The sequence below is a fragment of the Suricata suricatta genome, chromosome 2 (assembly GCF_006229205.1).
Source record: "Suricata suricatta isolate VVHF042 chromosome 2, meerkat_22Aug2017_6uvM2_HiC, whole genome shotgun sequence".
NCBI classification, from domain to species: Eukaryota; Metazoa; Chordata; class Mammalia; order Carnivora; family Herpestidae; genus Suricata; species Suricata suricatta.
In genome coordinates, this window is record NC_043701.1 from 155,103,195 (window position 1) to 155,130,593 (window position 27,399).

A 27,399-nucleotide genomic window follows, 5' to 3' on the forward strand; every position below is an offset into this window, starting at 1 on the left:
TAACAGAAAAAAAGTGAGGGGAAGATGGAAGTGCTAAGAGGGAGCAGTGTTGAGCTCCCTGAAGTAATAAAAAAAATCTGAAGACCCTGGTCTCCAAAGCATTTTTTTCAAAATGGGCATTTGTTTGCCATGTACTGTTTGGGTAATTAACAGATGAGCCCAAAGGTTCAAACCAGTTAACCCCACCCCCAGACTTCATGGAGCAGACCTTCCAGTCCTGGAACTGACCCCGAGGTACTTCAGACCAAGGGTGATGGGCAGGGAGTTGAGAAGATCTGCAGTGACCTGGAACCAACCTCACAAAACTGCGTCATCCATGAATAGGCGGTAACGGAACCAGCCACACCCCGCCCTCTGTCACACGGAGACTTAACCCTAGACAGAGCCTTCTAAACATCAAATGTTATCCAAAAGCACAGAGACAAGTTTTGGAGATGGAAAATATACAACAAGCATTTCCAGACAACCCAAAATGTATCCCATTCTCCAAGGATGGGTCTGGAAACCAAGAGATACCCTGTTGTTGCTGTTTTTTTACTGACACAGAATGTTTCAGACATATGCCCACTTCCATTCTCTTAAGGCTTCCTTTCTTCACTGCTCTGTCAGTTCTTCTGCTCACTCTAAGAAGGAAACTTCCATTGTGCACTACCAGTCTTTAACACATGCTAAATTAGGGCAATTTGGAGACAGGAGTAGCAATGACAGCAGCCAGAAGGGGACGGGATGAAGCCCAAAGCACTGAGTATGTTGGAAACCACAAACCCTGAATCTGCAATTCCTCTATTTACTTAGAAACAGTTGCTGATGCTCGCCCTAACCAAAGATAAACTAGGACAAATCCGGAAAGGGAAGGGGAAGCAGTGAGGTAAGGGCTGCCGTAAACCTGGCACAATGCAAAGGAAAAGGTCCTTGGGCTGTCAGGACACAGTTTTCCTCCCTAGGAGAAAAATGAGATAACATACCACCATGAATTAGGCTGCAACCACGTGCTTAGTGGAGGCAGAGGCTTGCCGTCTTCACACACTTAGAAGTTATGCACAAACCTATCTGGAGACTGCTGTGGCACAGTGGAAGGAACATGGCATTTGGAGACAAAGAAGGTGATGCCGAGTCCTAGCTCTGCCTCAAGCAAGCTGTGTGACATTAGGTTAGGCACTCAACCTATCTGAGTTTCAGTTCTCCGTGAACTATAAAATGAGTAAATTGGACTAGCTAATCTTATAGTTTTCTTCCAAGTCTAATATTCATATATATCTATTATCTAATATATATAATACATATATTATTTACCTATCAGTTGATACATATATACACGCGTACACACACACACACAATACATTTACTATACGTTACATAAGTTACAGTGTATGTATATCTATTTCCACGCTCTAAGTGCCATTAGAAGCTGCCAGCCAGAGCAAAGCAGCACACCACACTCTCTGCCGACCGCAGACCCAGGCGCACCACAGAACACCCAGAGCAGCCTCTGTGGCACTGTCCCATGTTGACCAAGTTCTAGAACATGTACTGTTTACTATATAGATTGATAGACAGGTATCTAATGTTACAAACTAATACCACAACACAGCAGTTATCCTCCATTCCGCAAACATTTACTGAACACATTCCATATGTCTACGTACTAGGACAGTCGCTACTCAATGAACCAATCGGTCCACCTATGCCAGTGGCCTGTGAACAAGTCTCTACAGTACCACGGGAGAGACACATGGATGGGGCAAAGGGTCAGCTGACCCAGGAGAGACTAGAGCAGAGTGCAAGCAGGAATGGCTTCCCAGCAGTGACCCCTGGGCCAGCACGTGCAGGAGGAGATGACTTGGCCAAGGAAATAATACGTATGAAAGCACACAGGCATGGCCCAAGAGGGCATGCAAGGTGGGAGGGGTTCGGACATACAGGGCCTTATAAGCTATGCTAAGAAGAGCTACTGCCCAGCATCCTCGGACACCCTCCACACCGCCCCGTCCCGCCACACTCACTGGGCTAGCGTGTGCCTTCACCAGGTCAATCATCAAGCAACCCGCCAATCCCTACTGCGCCCCGCCCCGGCCCCAGCCTCTCCATTTGTCCCTGAGTCACACAGCCAGGCCACACCTGCTGTCCACTACAGCTTCCTCCCAGTTACTCAAAAGGCCTCGCTTTCAGCTCTCGCTCAGCCCCTAGTGCCCAACCCACGGCAGCTGTTCCAAATAGTTTCCATCTTCCTCAGAGCCACAGCCGCATCCCACCCACCCCACTCATGCTCAGTAGAGGACTCTCACCTCCTCTGTTCCTGGGCACGACTGTCCAGGCCCAGCCCCCACAGCAACCCTCTGTCCACCTGTCCCAAGTTCCTTCCGAAATAGCCCAGGCCAAGCTGTGGGTATAGCTGCTCACAAGAACAAAAGATGGTCACTGACCAATGCAGGCTGCTGCCTGTGCATCTGACTGGGCTCTGAAACAAGCACACCTGAGGGGCTGAGGTCTGAGGATATGCTCCAAATGCCAGAAGGCGTTATGTAAGGATGAGCTGTTCCATAGCTGTTGTCTGAGTAAACAAGTAAATAAGTCACTGATCTAATGTTGAATTGACAATCTAAAGAGTTGCAAAATCCATAGTATCTTTAGGTATGTGAACCCGGAATGCAGCCAAGAATCTGCCAAGAGCCTTTTAAAACAATCGCAGGGCATTTGCAAGCCTAGTCTCTAGTCCCTGCCGGGCTCCTACACGCACAGCCCCTTTCATGCCAACCCAATGGCACTGCATCATTGCGGTGCCATTTATTTCACACAAATTTCCTAAAACACACACTATATTTAAATAGAAAATACATATACAATACATTATATATATTACATACATCATAGTGTATGTGTATATTTTTATATTTCTATGTCTAAGTGCATTAGAAGCTGCCAGCCAGAGCAAAGCAGCACACCATTCTCCGCCGACCGCAGACCGAGGCGCACCACAGAACACCCAGAGCAGCCTCTGTGCACCATCCTGCGTTCACCATGTTCTAGAACATGTACTGTTTACTCTGCTAAAACCTCTCTGCTTCCCATTTAATTTTTGTTCTGGTCAAGTTTTGCCATGTAACAGCCATGAGACAGTGTATAACTGGTGCCTGACCCGCCACAAAGAAATAAAGGAAAAGTATGGCCCAGGATCGTATAATTCAAGTGTGAAGATAGTCCAAGCAGTGAACATGGGCCCATTCATAGACCTGGGAGCACCAGTCACTGGAAATATTCTACACAATGCCAAGAAGGTAAAAATCTCTCTTCCTAGTTCACCTCTGTCCCTCTACTAAGCACAGGTCCAGAGCGCTCTCCCAGAGTGGTGGTCGAGGGTCATGCCGTGGGCTTGTTGAGTACAAACCTCACTGTACTTAGCTCTCATGCCTAGCGACCATGAGGAAACCCTCTCCACTGAGACTCTGCTCTTCCAACCCCACAGAACTTGTTATGTGGCCAGGACACCAGAGTTTCCCAAACTCACACCCAGAACGAGGAGTGTGCTACACGCAAGAGAATTCTTGACACTAGCCTTTGAGGGCAACCCAAATATGAACTCATTTTACATAAGAAACAAACGAAGCCCAGGGAGGGTCCGTTGTTCTAAGGTAGACAGCAAGTCAGGGTGGCCAGGGCGAGGGGCCAGTCTCCTCTGCGATGGGCTCACACTGTAAAACCGGAAAGCCGAAGGACCGGGACATTGTTGGCTCCCGGGCCAGCGTTCTGTTTTCAGAAGGTTACAAGAGTGACTTTAAGAGGGGAAAGAAGGGGAGTATAAGAAAAAACAGAAACTGTCTCCTATCACAAAACTCATAAAATGGAAATCATTAGATTAAGTTCACATGGTTATTAAAATTTTAGGCTGCTTTGTTGGTTGGTTTGGTCTTATTTGTGTGACTTTCCTTTTGTGCAATCTACTAGTTACTTTGGAAGGTACCAGGTCAAAATGTTTCATGAAAATAGTGACTTCCGTCATCCAGTTTTATATTTTGATCTCATTGTAAAAAGGACGGGGGGGGACCTAAAAAATGTTCAGCTCCTTCAAGTTCAGTAGTTCAGTTCCATTTGAAAAAGAAAAAAAAGGGAAAATATTTAAGAGGGAAAAACTAATTAGATTTATATAAATGTTCCCAACATGGTAATTTTATGAGCAAACCACATTATGCAGAATACATGATATGTTTCAAAACTAATACAATCATTTAGCATTTGTAAAGAATACTCTAAAAATTACATTATTGCTTTCTTTCCTCTCATTTAAAAACGCACAAATCTCTTTAAGGAAAAAATATTGGTTTCACTACTCTACTGCCTGAACTGCTTTTCTCCCTATCATTTTGTTTTATTTAAAAATTTTTTTAATGTTTGCTTATTTTTAAGAGAGGAAGAGAGGGAGCATGAGTAGGGTAGGGGCGGGGGGGGGAGCAGAAAGGGGACTCTGGGCTGACACAGAGAACATGATGGAGGGCTCAAACCTATGAACTGTGAGATTGTGACCTGAGCCAAAGCCAGATACTTAATTGATTGAGCCACCCACGTGCCCCTCTCCCTATAATTTAAATTTAGTTTCTATTATTTATGAAGGAGAATACCAAAAGGATGCTTTGCTGACCTTCAAGATCCCCTGATTCTTTGAGATAAGATTTGAAACTGAAACCATGAGTCATGGGTTACAAAACCAAAAGCCTGGAAGAGCCAAGCAGGTGACAAGTGGGTGTGCGGGGACTGCAGCAAACTGGGCCCTGAAGGCCCCCACAAGAAGGACAAGCGCTGGCCTGTGTCTAGCCCACGCCACTCCATGCGCGGATACAGCCTGATACCGCAAGACGCTCTGTCAAGAGGAGTTCAAAATCAAATGATGTGAAACGGCCTCACTTTAAAATTCTGGCCACTTACTTCAAAAACTTAAAACTGGTGTTTTGTGGGCAGCTAGTTTGCAACCTGCCACAACAGACAGGATGCTATAAACGTAATTAAATCAGGGAAAAAATGCAACTTCTAGAAACACAAACTTGGTTGGAAAATGAAGACTGAACTCTCTATACTCTTTCTTTTTTTAACTTATATTCCTCCATGATAACTTTTGTCTTGAACAGGGAGGCGGGAAGAGTAAATGAACTTGAGAAAAGCATATTAGCTGTTGGAAAGCAAAAAGGGTAAAGGTACCTCTTTCCTTTTTTTATTAAAATAATAGCAACGTGAGGCACCGGGTGGCTCAGGTGGTTTAGTGTCTGACCCTTGATGTCAGCTAAGGTCATGATCTCCGTGGTTCGTGGGACTGAGCCCCACGTTGGGCTATGAGTTGACAGCACAGAGCCTGCTTGGGATTCTCTCTCCCTCTCTCTCTGTCTCTACCCTCCTCATGCTTGCTCTCTCTTTCTCAAAATAATAAATAAGATTTTTTTAAAAAGCAATTCATAGAATAGTATTTCCAGTTTTTGAGTCCACATTGGGCCAATTCTGGCAGTTGTAAATTTTATTAAAGTTAGGCTGCTTTGAACATAGTTATCTTCCGTAATCTTTCTCTAACAGAAATACCATCCAAAGCAGGTAACCTGCCACTCAGAATCATTCTTATAATGATATGCTGATGGTTTGTGTGCATATGTGCCTTAGAGGGGTCTTGACCCCCCTCCCAAAAAAGCCTAACAACCAACACCTAACTGACTATAATAGTGAAAGTTCAACTGTGCAAGTTCAAGCATAAATAATGCAGTTATTTTTTCAAGCATACCTCTGCAGGAGCCTTATTTAATCACTGCCATAATCAGCAAACCAGAGCAAATTTCTCCGAGTGAGGAAAACAGAGTGAGTCATCTCCATGTTGATAAGGAGACAGCAAGATGAGGGCACTGCTGTGAAGTAGCTATCAGATGGTGCTGTGTCTGAATTAGCGCTCAGAAGGACTTCTTCCCGTGATGTTCAGGAGTCACGGGAGAGGATGATGAGCTCCCTGTTTTCGTGACAGCCCCGCGTATGACCTAATGCTTGCTTCCTCAAACCAGGGAGAAAAAGAAAGGCAAAAGAGGTTTCTCACTCTCTATTTGGAGTCACTGGATGGAAAAGGAGAAAATATCTTGTTTATACATGTGGCCGGCAAATGTGATAAAACTTCCTGTTTAAAAAGTACAAAATCAAAGGTGTAAATCTTCTGGAAATATCAACACTTCAAAAATGTCGCTGCTGTTTGAAATGGAGATCATTTCTTTACAGGACAAAGTAATTTTGGTTGGAAAGTGCCTGTATGAAACTCTGATGACACAAACCATTACAGCAAGCCCAGGGAGACACTTTTAGACAGTGACCTCTGCAGAAGCTGTCCCCAACAGCACGCATAGCTGCCCAACCAGCAGTGTAGTGACTGACAGCATTGGTATTCGACCCTGAATTCCAGCCTTCACTTAAGGAAAGGTGACCACTCACGTAAATTCCATGTTGAGCCCTTCCCTCCCATGACTGAGATTCTTAAGAAAAATGAGTTTGGGTTGCTTTTAAATTTGGCTGAGCTCTAGGGTTAGAAACTATCAACCACTGGATTCCAAATTTCATGTCCTGTTCCGCAATGCAACAATATTTTGCTACAAAGGGCAGCAGAGAGATGCCCGGTTTAAACAGTATAATTTGTGGTTTAACTCATAGCAAGGCCACCTCATTTCAAATTCATATTTGTCTAAAGCCAAATAAAATATTGGCCAGAAACAGCCTTATTAAATCCTTTCCGAAAGAAGGGGAAGAAGGAGGAATGAAAGCAATGGGGCTGACAAATACAAAATATATGCAAAAAAAAAATATTGAAATTCAAGTTAAAGAAGCCTAGTCCCAACCTGCTGATGAATACAGAGCCTCAGAACAAATAAAGGCAATAGACACCGAACCGGCAATGTTTTAAATTTAAATATACATTGAGCAAGGCCACTTAGAAAACCCAGTAATGAAGGCACTTTAAGCTTTCTGGATCATGAATAAAAGACTAAAAGGGATACTATCATACTTTTTAAAGCTAATACATAAACCTGACACAAAAAATATTTAGAAGTTGTTAAAAAGCAAAACAATGAAGGACATTTAAAGATCTTATTGGTTTTATTCAATGATTCACAAATCTGGCAGCATCCCCTCTAGCAGAAAGGAGCTCTGAGAAACTACAAAATGGAAGATTTTTACAAGCAGGAGGTGAGCAGGAAAGCTATTCCAGCAAAGAGTAGATTGCTCCAAGCAAGGTCACCTTCTTTTAGGGGAAGAGGGAGGCTGTCTATCAGGCAGATTACCTCCTCACTATTGCAAGTAATTCCTGATTGACTTAAAAGTTACTTAATTAGGTTAGGCATTAAGCCTTGGTTTGTTGATGTGCACTTTAGCAAAAGTGACTCCACTTTGGGCATCTCGCTCTCGCTCTCTCTCTTTTTAGTATAAAAGGGGTATAGAGTGCAAATAAATCTCTTTCCTATACAATGGCCCTCCCCAAAAGGCTACCCCTCTCTAGCAAATACAGACCATCCTGAGATGGTCTACATGCACGCAGGCACTGAAGCACTGTCTTGCTTTACATCCTAAGGAGGATACCACCATATTTAAGTATCTTTTTTTAAAATTTTCTTAATATTTATTTATTTTTGAGAGAGACAGAGACAGAGTGTGAACAGGGGAGGGGCAGAGAAAGAGGGAGACACAGAATCCGAAGCAGGCTCCAGGCTTTGAGCTGTCAGCACAGAGCCCAACATGGGGCTCAAACTCCCAAGCCTTGAGGTCAAGACCTGAGCTGAAGTTGGATGCTTAACTGACTGATGCACTCAGGTGCCCCGAGGATATCACCAGTTTTTACTGCCTGACCACTCCAAGGGCAGGAGAAGGTATGTCTTTTTTTCTTTTTTTAAATTCCTAAAAGCACTTACTAAGAAGTAGGGAGGAGAAATCCTCCCATGATTATCAGTAAATTTCATTCTTTTTAATCATATTTAGGTTCTACTTTATAAGAAAAAAACAAATTAAAACCAGGATTGATGTCAGTTGTCATGAATAAATACCATTCAACTAAAACTTTCATTTTGCCATAAATCATTGGTTATAGATATAGAATTGTACATAATTATCCATATTACTAGAAGATGCTCCAGAGGTCCCATTGAGAATATTTTCACTGAGATACAAGGGTTTTGAAATACATGAAAACACAAGTTAGGGCTGCCCATTGCCCAAGCAATTTGAAACAGTACATTCTAGAACACTTGTTTATCACACTGCCCTCAATAGAACCCCGATTTCCAGTTTGTTTGTTTTTTTTTTGGTCACATCCCAAAAAAGCATGAAAAGACCAGGCCTGGGGGGAAAAGGTGAAAGTCTCCTCAAGGAAGGGATTTCCAAAGAATCCTTAAAAGGCTCTGGAGAGGGCTAAGCTGGAAGGCTCACTAGGGCAAGTCAGAGATGGGTGGGGCCCAAAGCCCAGGGCAAGAGGGAGGTGGCTGGTCAACTTTAGGCAGCAACTTCAAGAAGAGGGCAAAAATTTGTAAGGAGACTGGAGATAACAAGACTAAAGAAACTCACCAGGTAGTATGAAAATGGAAACACTAAGGAACCCAATGAGAATGTGCAGGAAGCTCAATGGGTCGAATTCTCTGAGAAATGGACAAAAAGAATATGTAGCAGCTGCATTTTGTGCCCAAAGTTCACAAATGGATAAAAATGTATATGACTCAGAACTGATTTTCTCCTGTCAGGTAATGGCAGTTGAGGGATATGGGCCATACCTGAAATGCATGTGCCTACTGCAAGCATCATGGTGTACTTTTGCACGATATAGTTTATCTTATAAGCATTTACCTTTAATATCTGAGAGCTATTCTACATATTTCCTAACTTGTGGTTCTGCAGACAAACAAACAAACAAAGGCCTGTTTGGCCTTTTCATAGGATCACATCTAACTTTGACCGCAAAAGTACTGATCTTCATGCATGATTCTTCACTACAGAGAGCCTTCCTTTAATGAACTTTCAGACGGTCTGATTATAGGATGAAAAGCCTGAAACGCATTAACAGTGAACTTAGTCATCAAAATGGCTTGCAGAAGTACCAGTACAGATAAAGAACAGTGTAGTTTACATGCTATTAATGGCAAAAGATGCTGGAAACTTCTGCTTGCCAGCCGAAGGCACAGCCACGTGCCAGTTGCATAAATGCAGTTTATAATTCACTCAGCTGACCCGATTAAAATTACACAACTCTAAAACTAATTTTATTAGTTGGGGGAGTCACAGTACTTCAAGTTTTTTTATATAAGGTGAGGTCTTACTACTCTTATATCTTTATCTCATTTGAACAATTTGGATTTGTGTTACCTGAAATCATACCATACTCATTAGCATGCATCTCCATTGACTTCTTAGGGATTTTATACAGAAAATCCACCCTTTGCCTCTTTCTCTGTCCAAATCCTACCTAGCCCTCCTTTCTCTACCTAAGGAATCTCATTCAGCCTCATAGGTTTTAAATACCATCTACATGCTGATGACTCTCAGAGGTACCATTTCCAGCCCCAGCCAACTCTAGATCTCCGTGAGAATAGCAAATGGGCATCTCAAACTTAACATGCCTGGACTGAACCCTCAGGGTCCCCGCCCCCCATCATCACATATATCTCGCTTTGTTCCCCATCTCAGTAAATAGCAACATCATTCACCCAGCCAAAAGCACTGGGCTCATCTTGGACTCAATCTGCTCACACCCCACACCAATCCAGCCAGCATGACCTTCAAAATATAACCCGTGCTTGACCGGTTCACATCGGTCTATAATCACCACACTAATCCAAGCCACGGCCTTGTCTCTTGCCTGGACCCCTTCAGCTTACAATGGTTCTACTCTTGACCCCAAATTCTCCACTCAGAACCCAGAAAAATCATTGCAAAGGGCAAATAATTCCACTCAAACTCTCCAGTGGTGTCTAATCACACTCTCCTTATCATGGCCTACAAGATTTGGCTCCCACCTGCCACTGATCTCATTTCATATCACTCTCCCTCCCCATACCTACCCCCCAGCTCAAGGCCAGCCAAACTGGCTGCTCTCCTGTTCTTCTATCACGCCAAGCTCAGCTTACGTCAAAGGCTTTTCTTTTTTGCTCGCTGTTCCCTCTGCCTACACACTTCCCCTCAGATTCCTTCACTCCATTCAGATATTTTGCACAGAACTTCTCCCTCTGTTTCCCATGCACGGAAATCTTCTCAGGCCACTCTTTCAAAAATAGTTCCTCTAGCCCCTCAAAAAAACAGACAAACAAAAAACAAAGTGGATGCCCTTCACTTTTTTTCCCCTGTGGCACTTATTACTGCCTGAAATTATCTATTTAATAATCTACGTTGTTCATAAAGTAATTTTTTAGTGAGTACCCATCATGTTTGCATGCAAGGTGCTCTTCTAAGAGCTAGGGTTATCCAGTGAATAAGATAAGCAAAGATCTCTGCCCTCATAGAGTTCACATTCTCGTTTGCCACCCTACTCAAATCTTAGCTCTGGAGGTATGGACAGTCTGCCTTTAGACCACTGAATCCCCAGTGCCCAGAGCAGTGCCTTGGCTCAGAGTAGCCAGTAACACATATTTGCTGAATGGACAGTGTCCCACCCACCCGAGACCAAATGCTTCTGTGAGGAAGAAGACCATGGAGCTCTTCTTACCCACCAGACGGGACTCTGGTTGTGGGATGCAGAATGTCCACTGTCTCCCTCTAGTCATAGCAATCTGGTCAGCCTCTCATGCCGGAGTTGGGTCCCTAACCCTGGGCAGCTGACCAGCCAGTGAGCAAACAAACTGGCTATTCTCAACAGCGTGGCGGGAATCAAGACACACAGATCACACCGCCTCCCTGGCTCATGGTGGTCCTTCCCCTCGAACGGCTCACGGGAGACCTTCACCTGACTTCCAGCCAGCTAGCATACCCCAAAGCACCCTCATCTCAGCACTGACATGCTGTCGGGAAGGACATATTTTTGCCTCTTTCAACTGCCACAGAAGCAAGGCGCTTACCTGCTGTGAGGAGTAATTAAGTTTCTTTTGGAAAAGAAGAACATTTGTGAACTGAAATTATCTGATCTCAAAAATGAAGGTAATTGTGAGGCACAGTTAATTCAATCTTTCAAGAAAATGGCAGCTGCAGCAGAGGTAGGAAGGCGGAAAAAAAGAAAACGCAAAAGTCTTGAAAAACCACTCTGGAAGACTCAGAAAATCGGTATTTAAATCCATGTTTCCAACATACGTGTTCACATTTTAATTTGTTCACCTAGAATTACCCAGTTCTACATCTCACAGCTAAATAGCATTACTTTATACTTGTCCAGCACTTTATTCCTTTGGAAGCAATCTCCCATACATAATCTCTTAGCACGGGAGGATTCAGTTCTCTGTCTGGGGCCCAGAGAGGTCAAACACTTCACCTAAGGTCCCACAGAAAAAGTGGTGCGACCAAGTAGATACCAGAACCAGATATGCCTGGGCCCAGTCCACTGTTCCTCCTTCTGAAACAGTTAGGACAGTGTGATTCTCTAAAAATCACATTCTACAGTCCACCCAAAATAGTTCCGTTTGCTGTAGCAGAAGAAACAAAACAGACCATATTTACCAGTGGTTTAAGGTGGTAGGAGGATGCATTGGTCCTGGAGCTCTGGGCAGAGAGAAGGTTTCACAAACTTTTCCAACAAGTGCCAACTCCTGCAAGGACAAACAGAACACCTGGTGTGAATCAGGCACCCTGTAGCCTCTCTGCAAAGGGAGGGGGCCAACCAAATCACCAATTGGCAGGCGTCCTGGTTAGGCCCAAGCCCCCATACTCCTCTTCTAGCCCCACTACCTTCCCCAACTAGAACAACAATCTTCAGTTCACCAGTTGGAATGGTCCCATTAGAATCAGATGAGCCTTGGGCAGAAAGAAGCTATCGAGATCATCCATAGCAGGAATCCCAAACTGAAAGCCCAGTGGGTTATATCTAGCCTAGAGCAGATCATCTAGCACACTGATCTGAAGCATAGGGTTAGAAAATTTAAGCCAAAATTTAAACATCAAAGAGGTCACATAAAACCCAGACTCTTGAGTTCTCTTAGGGAAAAAAAAGTCAACATGGTCCACATATATGTCTAAAAATGATTGGCTGTGCTAAGTAGCAGCTGCCCTTCATAGGCAGGCTTGGCTACTCTGATAAGCCACAGTCCCTACCACTCCCTAATGCTCACCATGGAGAGAGCTATGGTTATCATTGCCCTTACATTACTGGGCTTTTTGGTCTTCTTGTGTGTCTGTGTGATGCAGGAATATTTCCCTCTACTTAACAGAAGTGGAACACAAAAGAAAAAGAGGACAGAGTTCTAAGAAAAAAAAAATGGTCCAGCACACACAGCAACTTAAGTTAGTAACCTTACTCCTGCAGACAGTTGCAATCCCTTAACAAGTACAACACTTCTATATTATAAAAGCCTAAGCAGGAAACTGGCTTGCCTACTCCCACAGAAGCAGAGCTAATTCTAGAACCCAGGTCCCTGACTGCCAATCCAGAACTCTTTCACTATGTCCCACCACATAGTTATCTTAAAAAATTTTTTTTAATGTTTTATTTTATATTTGAGAGAGAGAGAGAGAGTCAGAGCACAAGCAGGGGGAGGGCAGAGAGATGGACATAGGTCTGAAGCAGGCTTGGAGCCTGGTGCCGGAGGTGTCAGCACAGAGCCCGACACGGGGCTCGAACTCATGAGCAGTGAGATCATGACCTGAGCCAGTCAGACCCTTAACCGACTGAGCCACCCAGGAGCCCCTGTATTATATTATAAAACAAAAAATATTTTACATAGACACACACACGCATACACATGTGTGTATAGATGTGTCTTTTAAAGCTAATATTAAATTCAAGGAGATGGAGTCAAAGTATTCAGCCCACTCTACCGAAAGACGGCCATTCTCTCCTTTGACAAATGAAGGTAAGTCCATCAGGTTCCCTAAGGCTTCACTTCCTAGTGTGACATTTTCAATAACAATGCTCCTTTAAGTACACACAAAAAAATTCTCCTTTAAGTACACAAAAAAAATTCTCATAAATACCATGCATCTACTACTTTAAAAGTGCTCAGTTAATGTCCCAAACTGTCTGAAATACTCTGTATGCTAGAAAAATGTCCCTTAAAATGCATTTTGAATATGACTATCAATTAGTTTATATATAGTTACTAGACTATCATAAATGAATAATGTTCAACTATAAGATCTTGGTAAGAGTTATTTATTTATATTATTCCCTCAAAGAATGTATGGATTCATTGATCACTCAACAGATATTTACTGGACCCTATTACACAGGCAGTGTGCAAGGTGAGGGAAAGGCAAAGATGAAGCAGATCCAGTCCTTGCCCTTAAGTCGCTCTGTCAAGGCATCACTCAAGAAGAGTTCTAACACAACAGATAAACCCGAAGATCTGGGTAGGCGCAGGTGTTCTGGGAGCACTGAGCTGGGCTTCCTGGTGCTGCCAAGTTGAATGGACACTTCCCGTCATGGGCAGATGCTCGGGAAATCCTAACGCAGGGAAGGGAGTAGAGCAGGCAGAGGGGAGAAGGGAGGGGGAGGTGGGAATTACAGGCCATGGGACAACAGGAACAAAAGCAAGGTGTGAACAGCCCCTCCGATTTGGGCTTGTCCAGATCTCGTGTTATCTTGCCGGTCTTAAAAACCCCTGCCACCTGACCCAACAACTGCTGAAATGTCATGTGTACTCTTGGACGTTTATCTTGCCAAGCGCCTGTTTCAAGAATGCCACCAAAACAGCCCTGCTCCCTGGCAATGCCCACCTATGACTCTCTCAGGGCAACCAATGCTGTCCCAGAGTCAGGAGGGCCGGAGAAACATGGTGGCAGACATAATGACCCTTCTGGTATTTTTAGTGCTTCTAACATGTCTCTGAGAAGACACCTGATAGGTTTTTTCCCTATGCCGGTCACAAGACCGTCCTGGCTCTACCTCAGGGCCTGGATTTCTATGGCCAGATTCTACCACACATTCAAGCCTTAAGCAGGAAGTTTTATTAAGAAAATGTCCCAAAATATCTGCCCATCAAAATCTCCAGGTGCAGGTCTCCTGTTCTTCATGGACAAGAAAGAGATGGGCCACCAGCCCCAATCTAGGCTGAAGCAAAGCCAGGGGGTAGCAGCCCAAAAGACATTTTTGGAAAGGGACATAAAGAGGAATGAAGACCCATCATGTGCCATGGTTAGGGCTCAGGGTTCAAGGCCAGTATGGGTAAGCAAGAAGGCAAAATTCACCTCAGGAGTGGGAAGAGCTTCCCTAGATCTGTAACTGGTGGGAAGGTTCTCAAATCTGGCTAAAAATTAGAATCACCAATTAAAAAAAAAAAAACAAATCTTGGCCCCAGACCCATTAAATCAGCATCTCTGACTTGAGGGCCCGTCATTGTTCAGGTGATTCTGATGCCCAGACTCCTACTCATTCGGAAAAAAGTGTCTTTCTCTCGAAGGCTCCAAAACAACATGCTCAAGGTCCTCAAGGTCATTAATTCGGCATCCTCCAAGCAGGAGGCAAGGACTCAGGCTTGGGGGAGTTGCATATTCTCAGTATGTTTACCTACTCCCTATATCACATTACATGAAACAACACTTCACTCCTTTTATTTAATTTTTTTTAAATGTTTATTTTGAGAGAGAGAGAGCACACAAGCAGGGAAGGGGCAGAGAGAGAGAGGGAGAGAGAATCCCAAGCAGATTCCGCATTGTCAGCAACGATCCCCATGCAGGGTTCCATCTCACGACCCTGAGATCATGACCTGAGCAAAATCAAGAGTTGGGCGCTCAACCGACTGAGTAACCCAGGCGCACCTTAACTCCTTTTATTCTGTTAAATAAACACAGAAGGCCAGTTGGATGGCTCAGTCAGTTGAGCAGTTGAACATCCAACTCTTGATTTCAGCATAGATCACAATCTCACAATTTTTGAGATTGAGCTCCACATCGAGTTCTGCACTGACAGCGTGGAGCCTACTTGGGATTCTCTCTCTTTGCCCTTCCCCACCGCTTGTGTGCTTGCACCTGCACGTGCTCACTTGCTCTCTCTCTCTCGCACTCTCTCTCAAAATAAACAAACCTTAAAACTGTTTAAATAATAAAAATAAGCATAGAATGCCAGCAGCCAGCAAGGGGCCCCCTGTGCCTCAGTCCCTGTATACTGTGACTCAATGCCAGGGCCTCCAGTTAACTAACTAGAGTTGTCCAGTCTCAGCATAGCTGAGCCCTCGCACCTATGTAGGCTCATACTACTGGCCAGGGCACAGGGTCTGGAAGCATCCAGTCATCAAGGTGGCCTTTGAGGAACAGCTCCAAGGCACAAAGTACTCTGCCTCAAGTCCTTACTGCCGGCCAAAGGGCAGAACACTGAAGATCAATTCAATGCCTAGAAACCTGCCAAGCCAGCTGAGCATTTCTCTTTCCAGATTCCCACTTTGTGGTTAAGCAACGGCCCAAGCAATCTCAAGTCAAGAATGGCAAAGTAAATGCTGTGTGCCACAAAGATGACAGATGGGAGTAAGCTAGTTCTGTGAATGGGCCAGCCTAGAAGGATCTCCTTCTTGACATCACCAGATGCTAGCAGGTGACCTTTACAGACAGCCCAGCACCAAAGAACCCCACGGCTGACCAACATCAGCCTTTCAGATTGCAAGGCCCAGCAGTACCCTTCACCATAACAAGAACACTCTTACACATCCCCTTCAACCTAAGGGTCCTCCCCTTGAGCCATATTGCAAATCTGAAGAGCACAGGTGGGACAGGAAGTCTAGGAAAAGCTCAAGATACGAATCTCTCCCGTCTGTGGTCTTTAATTTTTATGTAATTCATTATTTCCCTGCAGTACCACTATGTCCTTGGCTAAAATAAGACATTTCTCTGAACAATTCCTCCAACAGAAATGATACAAGTTGTCTTTGAACCATCATTTCTGTCATTTACATTCTCTCTCCACCCTATCCCAAGAACACAGAACAACGCCAGATGTTGTGAAAGTCATGTTAGCCACTTTCATTCCTATCAAACACCTAGACCATCCAAACGGTTCTGGTCCAATGGGACCAGAACACCATGTACCTCTCCTTCATAGCACTAAGCACTGATTTGCACTTACCTCTTTTGTTTACCCTTTAAGGAGTCTTTTAGCTTGTTTGCCTGGCTCATCACTGTATGCCAATATAACGCCTTCAAACCCTCCATGTTCCTTCAAGAGATACCTCAAATTTCATTATCTCTCAGCTGAAGGATGCTCAAGCCAACCCATTTCCCAACTACTCAGGCCTGCCACTAGCCTTGAAAATCTAGGCACCCACTAATTAGCATTCTAATTTAGTGGGGACTCAGAAGAATTCTGCTCAGAAAGCTAGTCTAGAATTGGAAACATCCCCAACTGGCCTTGAGGCTGACCAACCTGAGAAGGAAACAAATCAAAACAACTACCTTTATTTCTTTTGTGCAGTGTTTTTTTTTAATCATTTTATTCAAGAGAATTTTCTAATATATGCAAAATGAACCCCCTCACTGGCCCAGAAAGCACTTCCCTATTTCCAGAAGAAACCCCAATGGAACCGTTGTAACCAGTGCCACCAAAGCTTCCAAGATGCTCAAGGCCAAGTCTTGCCTCTGGTCCCACTGCCCAGTGGTCCTCCCTGCAGACCCACTGGCAGAGGGAAGTGGGTTTGGGGAGCTTTTTAAAGCCCTCCCACCTACCCCAGATTCAGCAGGAAGCAGAACGAAGGTTTCCAAGTTCTGTGAACGACACAAAGCTCACAGAATAGAATAAAATTAGTTGAAAAATAGCAAAATAATTTTTAGCTTCCCTTTAAAAAAAAAAAAGTATGCCTACTTTAAATGAATCATTTAAGTATGAGTGACTTCATACTTTCTTCCACCGGGATATGTTTTTCTTCCTAAGGAAGGTTCCCTCCCTCCTCCCCTTCCACTCCTGAGACAGGATACCCTCCACAAAATACCTGTTCTCATATGCCCGCCTCCCTGAGGAAACCTTGACAAAGCCCAGAGTACTCCTGCAGATGGCCAGGGGCTCCTTCCCTCTAGGGTCTTTGCATTTGCTGTTCTCTCTGCCCTGCAAGACTCTTTCCCTGTCTCTTGCCATGGCTGGGGTATTCTCACCACTGGGAATTCAGATCCAATTATCGCCTCTTGACTCAGGCCAGCCCAGACTGCCTAACCTTAGATCTACCAGCAAAAGCTACTTTCTCAGTAGGACTATCAGAATCCGTAATTACCTCATTTATTCATGCTTGCCTCCAGGCAGCAGGAATCTTGCCTGACTTGTTCACTGCTATAACCCCAGCACAAAGCAAGTGCTCAATAAATCACTGCTAAGAGGGTGAACGAGGAGGTGGAGGCAGGCCGTTGGAAACAGAACTGAGAGCTCTCCAAACATGTCCTATGGCATGACTTCATCATGGCATGGCTTCTGGAATGGTCTCCTGGTGTCTTGTGACTTGATTCTTCTCCATCTTGTCAATACGTGGGTACTAGGTCTACCGCCCTATGTCCCGCTCCCTTCCCCAACTGCTCAGACTTGGGTATTCTCCTGGAGACTCAATTCCCAACTTTGGCTTCTCCTACTCTGCTTCCATTCAGCCACCCTGGGCTTGAAAACTTCAGACATCCACAAGTGTAGCTGACCTTCAGGACTCTGACCCAAGCGCACTCTTCCAGTTGTGTCTCCAATACCCTGGCTCCCCATTTCCCACTCCATCACCACCAATCAGCTCACAGCTCGGGTGTGTGGACCTACAACTCCTGAAGTCTAAATCTTTGCTCAGGCCTCTCCTGCTGTCTCAGTCAGGACCTGTTAGCTTCCTCTCATCTCTCAAAGGCCCTCACGCTGGGCCTGGTGCTCTTCCCCTTTACCCCACAGTCATGATATTTACCCTAATATCCTGAAATTCTTTCTTCTGTTTCTCTCAACTGACTATTCCTTGATGGTTAGGGTTCAATCTAACTCATCCCTGTTGGTCCTGAACCCAGCACACAACAGAGACTCAGCAAAAGCATACTAATCGGGGTGCCTGGGTGGCCCAGTCAGTTAAGCATCTGACTGTTGATGGTTCAGGTCATGGCCTCATGGTTCGTGAGACTGAACCCTGCGTCAGACTCTGTGCTGACAGCAGGAGCCTGCTTGGGAGTCTCTCTCTTTCCCCCTCTCTCTCTGACCCTCTCCGGCTCTCTTCCTCTCTCTCAATATAAATAAATAAACTTTTTAAAGAAGCATACTAAATTGAATTATTCTATTTTCTCTTTGACAGTTTTCATTTCCACAGTGACTCCCTAAAGGACCTTAACACTCAGCACAAGTAACAGAACACATTCTGCTATTAGCATGTTTATAAAAACCAAGTGAAAATAGCTGGGGTGATAGTTTTATCATATGTTAAAAGCAAACACCTGGGGGCGCCTGGGTGGCTCAGCTGGCTAAGTGGCCGACTTCGGCTCAAGTCATGATCTCAGGGTTCATGGGTTCGAGTCCCACATCGAGCTCTGTGCTGACAGCTCAGAGCCTGGACCCTGCTTCTGATTCTGTGTCTCCCTCTCTCTGTCCCTCCCTAACTCATGCTCTGTTTCTCTCTGTCTCAATAATAAATAAAAACATTAAAAAAAAATTTTTTTAAACAAACACCTGAAGGATAAGAGACAAAAGGTACGGTACCAAGTGTAGTGGTTCTGGGTTCAAATAAAGACTTGGCCACTCACTAGCAGTATGTTAGTGGGCACATGACCTTCACTCTCTGGCCCCACATCTCATTCTCTGTAAAATGAAAGGGCTCATCAGACATAAAACACCAGTACACAGAGTAGTATGATTCCATTTGCATGAAATATTCAGAAACGACAAATCCACAGAAACAGAAAGTAGATACGTGGTTGCCAGGGACTAAGGGGAAGGAAGGAAGGAGCAAATTCTAATGGGCACAAGTTTCTTTTCGGGGTGATGAAAATGTTCTAGATTAGGTAGTGGAAACAGTTGTATAACACTGTGGATACTAAAAAACAATGAATACTTTAAAAGGGTTAAAGTAGTGAATTCTGTGTTACATAAATTTTATGTGGGGGAAAAAAATGAAAAGGCTAGAACAGAGGTTGAAAACTGAAGTTCAGAAGGCCAAAGCAGAGTTTTTGATATATTGCACAATTTAAAAGCCAAAGACTGTGTCTGTAGAGGTGACTACACAAACCTGCACTTGATAAAACTGCACAGAACGCACGCATGCATGTGCACACACAGAGGAGTGCGTATGTAAACTGAACTAGTGAAACCCATGATGCTGTACTGTGATTATGGAAGGTGTTACCCCTGGGGGAAGCGGGGAGGAGGACATACAGGACCCCCAGACTTTTTTCAACTTCCTGTACAGTAGGCCGTTGAACAACACTGGTTAGGGGAGCCTGCCTGCCACTCAGTCAAAAATCCACGTATAACTTTTCATTCCTCTAAAACTTAACTACCAAGAACCTCTTGTTGACCAGAAGCCTTGCCAACAGCATAACAAATTAACACACATTTTATATGTATTACATACTGTATTCTTTTCTTTTTTAGAGAAACAGAGAGAGTGTGCCCATGAGTTGGGGAGAGGGGCAGAGAGCGAATCCCACGACCCCGAGATCATGACCTTGGCCAAAATCAAGAGTCGGACACTCAATCAACTGAGATACCCAGGTGCCCCTATATGCTGTATTCTTACAATAAAGCTAGAGAAAGGAAAAGGTCAAGAAAATCATTCTGCAAGAAAAAGTACATTTACACTACTGTGAATAATCTGGCATAAGTGAACCTGTGCAGTTCAAATCTGTGTTGTTCAAGATTTAACTGTCGTTCTAAATTAAAGAAGGCCAATATTTTACCTTTGCACTCCTTAACATAACAAGATCTGGTAACTCGGGGCCTCAAGATCTGGCAACATCCCAAGCTGGATGGAGCTGGGCAATCGCCACCCCCCACTCCCCTTAGAGGGGCATGGCTCTCAGACGGCTCTCCCTAAAGACCAAGGCCGATTGTCACTGCCATCTATCATGCTTGGACTGCTTCTTCTCTTAGAGAAATATTTCTCTATCAACAGTAAGAAAATGACAGACCAAAAGGGTCTTATATTTCCAGAATAAAAAGGGAGACAGCAATATATGTGAAAGTGAAGAGCATTCCTAAGATTGGAGTTGAAATCTCCCACCTTACATCGCCTGTTACCTGCCAGACCTCGGAGGCATCTGAGGCTTGGACCCCTGGACTGTAACTCTTTATGACCAGATTTCTTGCACTAAGTCAGCAAATAAATTTTTAAAACCACACCACTGGGGAACAAAGAAACACACACAGCTTAAGTATACACAGTATCCCATTCTTCCCTAAATATTTTTATTCTTTTCATCTTACCTTTCCTGAGAACACACAGGACCCGGCTCTCAGCCATGGAAGGAAAGGTCCCACCCCTTATGCATGATCACATCCAGATAAATAAGCACTCCTTTTTTTCCATTGAAACTGCAGTTCTATTCAGTAGGGGAGGGAAAGGGCCCTCGGGGTATGCATTCCCCTACCTTTCCCATCACAGCACCACCCAACCCCGGAGAACGTGCTCGGAATGCAAGTGTCCCTGACCAGGGGGCAGGGCAAAGCCACAGAACCCAGGTAAATTGCCCAGTGAATGCTTTTAGTGCAGTGGTTTCCAATCAGGTTACGCAGAAGAATCACATGGAACCCTAGACTGAGGATTTGTAATACCCATCCCCCAGGTGACATGCAGACTGCCAAGCATTGATTCATCCTGTGGACTTTGTAAACCATTAATTTAGAAATCCCTTGCTACCCTGGGCAGGCTGGCAGGACACACCTCTCCAGTCCACAGATGCTACAGCTGGGCTGTCCTGTAAGGTAGTCACTAGCCACTCATGGCCGTTGAGTCCTTGGAATGTGGCTAGTGTGACTTGAGAGGTTCTGTGAAGGTAGCATACATACTGGAATTTGAAGACGTGGTATGGAAAAAAAAACTAAAATATCTCATTGGCATTTTTTGTACTGTTCAAATACTTTAATACTGATTAAGTACTGTATATATACTAGGTTAAAGAGAATACGTAGTTAAAATTAATTTCATTTGTTTCTCTTTACCCTTTCAAAGTGGCTACTAAAAAATCTAAACACATATGGCTCATATCATACAGGGAGACACTGAACATTCTATCATACAGATTACAGCCACAATGGAAATAATGAGGACTTCAGTTAAGCCTGGTCTCCACCTACCAAATGCATGATCCTAAGTAAGTTATTAATCTCTCTGACACGATTTCCTCTGCTGTACATGGCATCATAACATCCAGCACACTGGGCTGAGTATAAATTAAAAAGGCCTGGCCCTTTCCAACAGCTAGTACTCAAACATCTGCTCCCTTCCCTCCCTTCTCCAGCTTCCTTAAGGCCCTAAAACCTGAACCCAAGATCTCCTGGCATCATTTACCTACCACAATGCCCACTTCTACACAGTGGCTGCAGGTGGCACAGTGCTTCTCCATCCAGAGGGCACAAAGCAATCACCCCATCCCCCAGAGACTCTGACTGTCCACTTGGTATATTCATTACTTCCAAGAACCTTGGACCATTCTGATGCCTATAGTCTAGGAGTCCCTCAGAAACACTTACATGGCTGAGAAGTGTGACCAACACCTGAGGGCCGCCTTGAGATTTCCCAGGCCAACCAGTCAGTGGGGCCAGCCCGAAGAAGGCAGGGGTGGCCCAAGGAGAGGCCGGGGGCTGACTGGGGCCCTCATCCCCTGCAGAAGGCTGCCTTTCTGACATCTTTTAAAGTTAGGTAGGAAATGACCGTCTGCCCTGGACATTGTTTCAAACACCAGAAGGCAGCTGACACTTCCTACCCTCATATAAAGCCCCTTAAGAGGATCCAAAATCATAATTTTAAGGTGCCCAATAGCTTGGTAGTTGGGCTTAAAAACAAGAAAACAAAAAACTATCCCACAAGCAACAGGATACGAACCAGGGCAGGTCCCCTTTCTGCCCTTGCCTGGTTCCCAAAAGCAGCAACGCTTGCCTGAACTTTCTGAATGTTCAGGCCAAAGATTCGGGCTCTTCTGCAGAAGCATTTCTCCTGCCCTTCAAGGAGTCCAGAAATGGGCCAGGTCTCCAGGCACAGACCGGTAGGTTCTGGCAGCCCGCTTTTTCCAGGGCCTTCAGCCGCTGGAAGGAGTCCTCTCACTGAATGTGAATGCTGCGCGGGCAGAGCACACACATTAATCGGACCCCTGGAGGCACACTGGCCAAGAAAGAGCTCTCTTTATCTAAACCCGGCACCGCTCCTTCCTTGGTTTAAAAACCCTCTATGTGCTAAGCCACCTCTATCTCAAACCAGGACAAAAGAGCAATTTCTGGAGAACAAAAATTTAAATATTCTTCCCCAATAAGAGTTGTGTCAGTAAGACGGCCAATAAATTCAACCTTGTCCTTTTTCTTATAGCAAATTTCCTCTGTGGAAAGAAAATACAATGTAAGCGAATGGCTACATTTCCCCCCACTACTGAATCGCCTTGTAATTTTCTGCCACTGAGTACAAAGTGACTAAGCACTGAATCTGAGACGCCTGATAAATTTATTTTTAGTGTAGGAAATCCAGAGTTTGTTCAGAGGGTAGAATACCACCTGCACACTGACTCCAGCACCTCAGTCCGAAACCCCACCACAGGGGCATTTCCTCCAGACCACCACCCTCCAGAGTCTGCTTCTCACGTCCCCCTGCCCCACAGCCAGCCTGTCTCCCAGACAGAACACACCAGGGGAACATCAATACAACCGGGTCTCCGTGTAGCCCAGTCTCCCCTTGGTAGCCATGAAAGCAAACAATCCAATCTAAACAGAATAAAAATTCAAAATGTTATTGGATCTCTTGTTGAACACCAACAGGAGAGAATAATGCACAGGGAGCTGTCTTTAAAACTCATCCTCCAGGTGCCCTCTTAGCGCAGCGGGCAGCGCGTCAGTCTCATAAAACTCATCTTCCTTCCTTTGGACATCCTTTGGACACACAGCAGCCATTCTGCTAAGTTGGTTCCTCTCCTCCCCTCTTTTCTCAACCTCCAGCCCATAAACACTTCTCCCTCCCTCTCTTCTTCTGTCACATGAGCATTGGGTCTTCTCTGATACAAAGCCCCTCCTTACACACACACACACACACACACACTGACCACCCCCAGCACCTGGTCCTCCAACTCTGATTCTATGTGTTGCCCCAATTCCATATATAAAAAGGCCCAGAATCTGAATTAACCAAGATAAAATGCTCCTACAGTAACCGGGCGAGCTGAATAACAGACAACAGAATTCCGTTTAGCAGAGAGAAGAGGAAGCCCCTGGACGGTCAAGGTGGCCTGTGGCAAGGGGCAGTGAGTGCTAAGCTGATGCCCAAGAGTCCTCTATCACCAGCCCAGCTTCGGAAAAGATGTTCTTTATGTCCTGGTTAGACCTCTGCTGGATACAGAGCACCAGCACAGTCATTGATAAGCCACACTGGCTTGCCTTCCAAAAGCTGGGTCTACCCACCGCTATATTAACGGGGGTAAAGGAATATACAGACAGGGGTATTTCCCAGATCTCTGTCGACAGCAGAAACTCATCCCGGCGCATGGAGAGGTTACACTGATCTGAGTGTGTGGAATTGTGGGCTGAGCGCCATGCAGGTCATGGCTTTGTTCCTTCATTAGCTTCCACAGATGGCTTTGTTCCTTCATTCGCCCCACCCCGAGGCAGTGAGGAGAAGCAGGGAGAGAGTATGATGAGGATGGTCCAGCCTTACAAGGTAAAAACTTGTAAGGGCAGCGTGTGGCTGACACAGGGACAGCCGCATGGCACAACTGAAAAATTGCTAATCTAAGTTCTGGCTCTGCTATAGATTTGCTGTGTGGCCTTGGGCAAGTTCCCACACCTCTCTGAGCCTATTCCCATTCCTGCAAAATAAGAAGGCTGGCGGTAGGTGATCAGAGGTCCTTTCCAGCAGTAACATTCCAGGTATCCATGATTTCAAGGATAACTGCTGTGGGGGCTGTGAACAAACAGGTGGGGAAGAAAGAGAGAGGCAGACAGGAAGAGGAGTGCAGAGTACAAAGAATTCCAAAATTTCATTAGGATCACTAATCGCCGCTCTATGAAAATACTCCCCATACCTTCTAAAGCTGCAGTTGTCAAGCATGGGCGGCGGCCACAGGTCAGTCTGTGGGCTCATTAATCTGAACAGAATGATGTGCTCACTGACTTGGTGCAGGCGATTTGCTTAAGGGCAGTGCCTCCCTCCCACATTGGTGAGCCCCTCTTCACCCTAATGAAGGCCCAAGTTCATCTGCTCTGGTTGGCAGTTGAGCAGACAGGTTCAGGAGAGTCCTGAGCCACACAGCTTGGAGGGGCAAAACCAGGAAAGAAGCCCAGATTGCCTGACTCCTGACTCCCCACCCACCATTAAATGCCAATTAGATAACTGTGTGGGATCCCTGCAAGGCTTGGACACTTAGAAACCCCACGCAGATGCACCTAACTGGTCCAAGAGGATGGGGGAAGATTCTGCAAAGGGGAGCCAAGAGCAGCTTTGCCTTCCTCCACCACCTTGACAGCAGGCTGATCGCCAGCTGTAGGGGGGTGGCATCCACCTGCTATCTTATTACACATACACATTTCCATATTTAAGCAATGCAGGAGGTGGCTTGTACTCTAGAACTGAGGTTCTCTAGCTCCTGGGGTCCAATGGAAAGCATATACAAAGGCCCTACCGCTTTCTAAACAAGTGCCCATGAGCGAGCCATTTAACATCTCAATGCCTCGGTTTCCTTGTCTGTAGAATAGGGAAAACAAGAGTACCTACACCTCATAGGGTTAGGAGGAGGATTAAAAAAGGTAATACATGTTTAAGTGCTTACAACACAGTGTGAATTAGCACTATAATTTTTCTAGGGAAGGTCCAATCTGATTCTCAAAGGGGTCTATGACTCAACAAAAATGAAGAATCCCATGGTCTCCTTGGAATGGAACTGAGGTCACCCTGTGGGAAGAAAGGTACCTTCCTGAACTTCCTCATCTTTCCAGAAGAGAGGGATTTGAGGCATTTTATGCCCCCTACTCTTGGAGAAAAGAAAAACATAAGTAAGAACTCTGATGAATGGCACTGAAGGCACAAACTCATCATTTCTGTGGCTGGGTAATGAGTCCTCACACCCGTGAAGGCCCCACTCAAAAAGTGGGAAATTGGAAGGAGAGACCAAATTCCAACTTCAGTTGGGGATAAGCCCCTCCGACCTGGTCCACCAGGGTGCATGGACAGCAGCCACGGCACTGCACCCACTGCCTCCATTGCCGGGGTCTGGCCATCTTCCCCACACCTCCTCCTGAGGACCCGTGAACACAGAGCCCACGAGCAGATGATTTGCTGCAATGTAAAGACCCAAAGCTGAAGTCCTGGTCTGGAAACAGCCGACTGAAGAGGAAAGGGATTAAAGAGAAAGGTTACTGGGCACCTGGGTGGCTCAGTTGGTTAAGCACCCGACTTCGGCTTAGGTCATGATCTTGGGGTTCGTGACTTCCAGCCCCATGTTGGACTCTGCTGACAGCTCAGAGCCTGAAGCCGACTTCAGATTCTTTGTCTCCCTCTCTCTGCCCTTACCCTGCTCATGCTCTCTCTGTCTCTCAAAAAATAACTGAATGTTTAAAAAAAAATTCTTTTTAAGAAAAAGGGTATGGAAAGCTTAAGAGAAAAGAAGCAACTTAAATCCTGGCTTTGCAGCCCTTTGGCCTCATGATCTTGGACAAATTCCTCAACCTCTTAGACCCTGTTCCCCCATCAATAAAATGGGGGCTACTTAACAGTCCTTGTTTCACAGAGGAGTTGTGAAGATGAAACAAGATCTGTATAGACATTTAACACAGTATCTGGCCCTCCATGTGTGTTCACCTGACTGATGACAACTATTATCACCATGATGAGGATAATGACGACGTAGACAAAGGTTAGCAAAGTCACGAACCCTTACTGTATTATTATTGGTTTGGGGCTGTTTAGATGTTGTTGCATTACAAATAAAAGCAAGGTAAATTTATGGGAAGAGATATCAGTACTAGAGGGAATACAGGGCCCTGGACCCCAAACACAGAAGAGCTCTAACTGCAGAAACCCAACCGTGGGTCCTTGGCTCAGGAAGTTCCACACAGGCAGCAATAAAGATGGAGAATGTAGAGGAGTGCCTAACAGGAGAGCCAACTCAAACATCACACCTTCACCCCCCAGCTGGAGCAGAATCAACACCGTAAAGTAACCCAGGCAACAACTAGAGGCAGTTGGTCTATCTTCGATGGAGCAACTAGGGGGGAATTGCTACTTAATACACAATGTTGGGTTACATGAAATCTTTCAAAGCAGGGACATTTACAAGAAAAATAAGCATAAAAGGAAAAGTAAAGGAGAGCCATCTTTGATGGTAAAAAGACTGGGGCCAACAGTTCCTATGGCAGTTACTGGCGCCCAATGTCTCTGGGTCCACCTTTTTTCTCCACCTTATTACCTTATTGGCAGACTCGGAATGCGTTTCAAGGCAATCATGCTTTTTTTCCCCCCAAATAATTTTCTCCGATATAGATTAATACATGTTCATCATAGGGGCACCTGGATAGCTCAGTTGGTTAAGCATCCAACTCTTGATATCAGTTCAGGTCATGACCTCACAGTCATAAGATTCTCTTTCTCCCTCTCTCTCTGCCCCTCCCCTGCTCACCCTCACTCTCTCTCAAAAATAAATAAGTAAACTTAAAAAACACATGTTCATTATAGAAAGCTGGGGAAACAAAGAAAGTTCTCAAAAAAAACCCACAATAATCCAACTACCAATGTTAACATGTCGATTTATTGCTGCTAGTTTCTCTCTTTATGGCAAGTCATTTTTATTTAAAGAATGACTATACACAGCTTTCCTAAGATGGCAAGCATCTCTAAAAAAACTCAACAAAAGGAGTAGTAAGAATCAAGGGAAGTTTAGACCTGATTGATAAAAGGGAGACGATCACATATGTATGTGTATGTGTGTGCACATGCACGGACACACACGTGTGCAGGTCTCTCTTCTCAGAGGCCTCTTAAACTCACAAGACAGGATTGGTCACTGTGGCCATCCCGGAACTAAAAATTTTAACTTAGAGGATCAAAAAAGAATTCCATCCACTAAAACAATGCTCTGTAAGTGTCAGAAAGTCTAGCATTTCAAACAAGCATTTTTAAAAACACATTTTTAAAAACCCAAAACCTATGATGTGTTCATTGGCAC

At 44.8% G+C, this 27,399-nt stretch overlaps 1 protein-coding gene across 11 annotated transcripts in view; it reads right to left on the reverse strand.

Moving 5' to 3' along the window:
• SORBS1 (sorbin and SH3 domain containing 1) overlaps window positions 1-27,399 on the reverse strand; it is a 224,269-nt gene that overhangs the window by 150,037 nt on the left and 46,833 nt on the right. For 5 of the 11 annotated variants that reach the window (XM_029932277.1, XM_029932267.1, XM_029932264.1 and 2 more), the window contains exon 1: window positions 10,691-10,831. In XM_029932277.1, the coding sequence (XP_029788137.1) occupies window positions 10,691-10,748 (58 nt within the window). In that variant the 5' untranslated portion in view covers window positions 10,749-10,831. Of the gene's footprint in view, window positions 1-10,690; window positions 10,833-11,631; window positions 11,721-27,399 lie in introns of those variants that run through there. The other 6 variants (XM_029932271.1, XM_029932275.1, XM_029932273.1 and 3 more) reach the window with 3 other exon arrangements.